General features: G+C 42.7%; 1 protein-coding gene across 1 annotated transcript in view; it reads left to right on the top strand.

Moving 5' to 3' along the window:
* The first annotated feature begins 263 nt into the window (after window positions 1-263).
* Window positions 264-4,051, top strand: part of ODF1 (outer dense fiber of sperm tails 1) — a 9,493-nt gene continuing 5,705 nt past the window's right edge. Inside the window, exon 1 of the mRNA XM_006093357.3 lies at window positions 264-580. Coding sequence (XP_006093419.1) covers window positions 264-580 — 317 coding nt within the window. The remainder of the gene's footprint in view (window positions 581-4,051) is intronic.

The raw sequence follows: 4,051 nt of genomic DNA, 5'->3' as shown, positions 1-4,051 counted from the left end.
CAACAATAGTATAGTTCTGAGAGTAGCTTTATAACCCGGAGGAGGGCCTCTGGAGACCATGTCTGTGTACGGTTCTCACGGCAACCAAGCGACTATGACATCCTTAAGGGGTGGTGAGGTCACAGAACACAAGCTTTAAAGTAAGGGAAGCATGTGCGCCTCATTTATTTTTAAAAGAAACTTCTGAGAAGAGCTTAGAACAATTTTTTTCCCCCGAGTGCCATTTCCCAACGGTACTCACAGAACAATAAGGTGTGACTGTAATGGCTGCACTGAGTTGTCTTTTGGACAGTGTTAGAAGGGACATAAAGAAGGTGGACAGAGAACTGAGGCAATTGAGATGCATCGACGAGCTCAGATGCCTGTGCGACTTATATATGCACCCGTACTGCTGTTGTGACTTGCACCCCTACCCGTACTGCCTGTGCTATTCGAAGCGTTCACGATCCTGCGGCCTGTGCGATCTCTACTACCCTTGTTGCCTGTGTGACTTCAAGCTTTACTGTCTCCGACCATCCCTCAGAAGTTTGGAGAGGAAAGCCATTAGAGCCATAGAAGATGAAAAGAGAGAGCTTGCCAAGTAAAGGAGCTTTTTAAGATTTTTATAGTTGGTATCATTAGCCTTATAAGTTAGAGTAAGGGTAAGGGGGGGACGGGACAATCGATACTTGAACAAAGAGGAAGAGGGTTCAGGATAATGCCTCTGGTGGCTTAGCAAAGATTTAAGAAAAGAAGAGGAAAAGGGTCTGTGATGGGGATTAGAAGATTCCCAAAAGACAGTGTAACGATGTCGATTGGCAGGGTGGTTGTTGGTTTATAGCAGGAGTGCCAACATGATAAATAATATGGCTTTAATGAGGGAGAGAAGCAGGAGGTGTCATTAAAAAGCTATTGCAAGCAGTGAACCACACATTTTTTTCTGGTTATGAATAAAGTGATTTGAGTATATTTGGACTTACAGAAATGACTCCAGGAGAAGTCATAATAATTGATCAAATCCTTAAAGTCTGCCAGAGGCTTTAAGAGCAAATTGAACAATAGAGGCATTTTCTGGGTGATGTCGGAAAACCTTTCTCTCATCCCCCAACTTCAGATAAAGACTTACAATTCATCTGGAGTTGGCTTCTATTATGTTGGCCTCTCTCTCCAACTCGAGGAAAGGTCGCGCAAATAAACGACAGAACTGAGAGTCTCCATTTTCAGAACAGAGCTGAAAAGGCTTAGTTAATTGAATTGGGTAATTTTAAAAGTCATTTAAAATGTTTTCTGTTTCATTACATTTTCTTTTTTTGGTCTGGAGAAGCTTTCCTTTTCTTACTTTCCACATCGGCTGTTTGGTCTGTTACAATTATTGAAAAAACTGCTTGGAAGCCCAGTCCCCTGGTGAAATAAATCCTGGTCCATCCATACATTGAAATGATAATGTAGATGTAAAAAGGATTGATGAAGCATTTAAGTATTGTTGTATTCAGTGAAAAGAGCAAGGTACAAAAAAAACTATTTAATATGCTATTTTTTAAGGATGTGCACAAATAGATATTTTTGTTGAACTATACTTGACATATACCATTGTGTAAATTTAAGGTGTACAACATGTTAATATGTTACATTTGCATAATGTAATATGACTGCCATTGTAGCGATAATTACCACCTCTGTCATATAACGTAATTATCATTTCTTTTTAGTGGTTGAAATACTTAAGTTCTAGTCCCTTAGCAAGTTTGATGATGATAATACAACATTCTTGTCTATATTTCTATACTGTGCTAATGTTAGATCACTAGAACTTATTTACTACTCATTGCAAGTTTGTATCTTTAAACAGCATTGTCCCATCCTGATGATTAATTAATAGGGGAGAGAGAGAGAGAGAGAGAGAGAGAGAGAGAGAGAGAGAGAGAAGGGAGAGAGAAGGAGATAGGGAGACAGAGAGTGAGTGGGACCCTTGACTACAAAGAAACATCACCCTTGACAGTGATGTTTCACTGGAAAGGGTAACAAGGCAATTATTGTTCATGTCATCAGTCACCAAAGGTCAAGAACAAACCTGCCTTAATAGTGGAGGATGGGGTTACTGACTATAAACTCATCTACACTCAACCTGAACCACTTTTTATTTTTACTCCTTCGAGTACCAAGTTACAAGAAGTATGCACATTGAACCAGGGGTTCTTTTGTAATACTTGGTCTGTGTCCACTCTCCCTCTCCCTTTGAACACTTGAAGGCCTTGGATTCACGTCCTTTCAGCCCATGTCCCCTGGCTGTCCCTCCTCTCCGGGCGCTCCGGGGGAGGAAGCCTCTGTTCTTTATCCTCTGGGCACCCTCCGCCTCCAGGAGGCCCTACTTCTTGAATTAGACCTCAAGCTTAATTCTCAGCAGAGTGGTTTGTACACAAGGTAACACTTTCAATGGTTTGTGATACTTCCCCTGACAATGTCTGGATTTTTGCTCCCTTTTTCTGTGCCTGCGGCAGTACAGGAAGCTGGTGAGGTCTTTACGTGGATTCCCGGATCTCTAAACTGGTAGATCCATTTTACAGGTGACCTCAGACTTGCCCTCTTGTGTCTCCTCAAAGCCACTTCCCTTCCAGCACATGCACACCCTCCTACGCTCTATTTCTGACAGCTCAGCATTTCACTATCCGAAATATTCCATTTTTCCTGAATATGGATGAAAATTTCAAGCTCTGGCCCCAATCCCAGAGGACTCTCACTGTTCATATTTTTCCTTCCAGTGAAATGCCTCTTTTTTGCTTACATCTCAGCGAACGCCCAATCCGTGACTAAACAGATCCAGAAATATTAGCTTGGTTCAATGTTTTAAAAAAACAATTTTCGGTGTGAAACATTGCCCGAGGCTTGTTGAGTTTAGCAATCATATTCATGACCTTTTGCTCCTTTAAAAAAAAAAACACGCTAGCTGTTTGGTTAGGTAGGATGTGTCCTGTCAGATGTTGTCCAGAAGGTTCTTTGCTGACCCAGAAAGTAAGGTCCCGTGGTCTGCGGCTGCCACGGCCTCACCGGCATAGAGTTTCTGTGCGGGAGTCCGTCTGCTCTGCTCTGCTGCTCCTTCACCAACTGATGGGAAGAGTTTGCTGACGGTTGAATTGCACCCCGAGCTTCTTGAGCACCCCTGAGTGTATCTACGTGATGGACGCGTGAGCCTGCATACCTGTGTGCATGTGGGTAGACGCTGGGGCTGGAAGGCCGATCATTCCCCTTGTTTAATGAGCAGCTGCTTCAAGAGACACGTTGGCGGGGTCTTCCTCAGCAGAGACCCAAGTAAGTACTCTGGTTTCTTTAGCTTCTTGGCTGTTCCTTTCCCACCAAATTAACGCCTGCACAGCAAGCACACGCTAGCGGCTCCCCTGACCCTTCCTTCCTCTTCTGGACGTACAAGGACTGAAGTAACAGAATTGGATTTCCTTTGTAAGAAGCTGTGCCGCCTTCTGAATGTCCTCTTTTGAAAGGTGTCTATTTAGATCCTTTGCTCATTTTTTGATTGGATTGTTTATCTTCTTTTTGTTAAGTTGTATGAGTTCCCTATAAATTTTGGAGATTAGGCCCTTATCAGATATGACGTTGGCAAATATGTTTTCCCACGCAGTGGGTTTTCTTGTTGTTTTGTTGATGGTTTCTTTTGCTGTGCAGAAGCTTTTTATTTTGATGTAGAGGACATTCAGAAAGCCAAGAGACATATGAAAACATGCTCAAAGTCACTAATCATCCGAGAGATGCAAATCAAAACAACAATGAGGTACCATCTCACACCTGTCAGAATGGCCATCATCAACAAATCAACAAACGACAAGTGCTGGAGAGGATGTGGAGAAAAAGGAACCCTCGTGTACTGCTGGTGGGAATGCAGACTGGTGCAGCCACTATGGAAGACAGTATGGAGTTTCCTCAAAAAACTGGAAATGGAACTCCCATTTGACCCTGTGATCCCACTTCTAGGAATATATCCCAAGAAACCAGAAACACCAATCAGAAAGGATATATAGCGATCCCCATGTTCATAGCAGCACAATTCACCATAGCTAAGATC

This window comes from Myotis lucifugus, unplaced genomic scaffold (genome assembly GCF_000147115.1).
Source record: "Myotis lucifugus unplaced genomic scaffold, Myoluc2.0 scaffold_114, whole genome shotgun sequence".
Taxonomy (NCBI): Eukaryota; Metazoa; Chordata; class Mammalia; order Chiroptera; family Vespertilionidae; genus Myotis; species Myotis lucifugus.
This window is presented reverse-complemented; position numbering and strand designations above follow the sequence as displayed.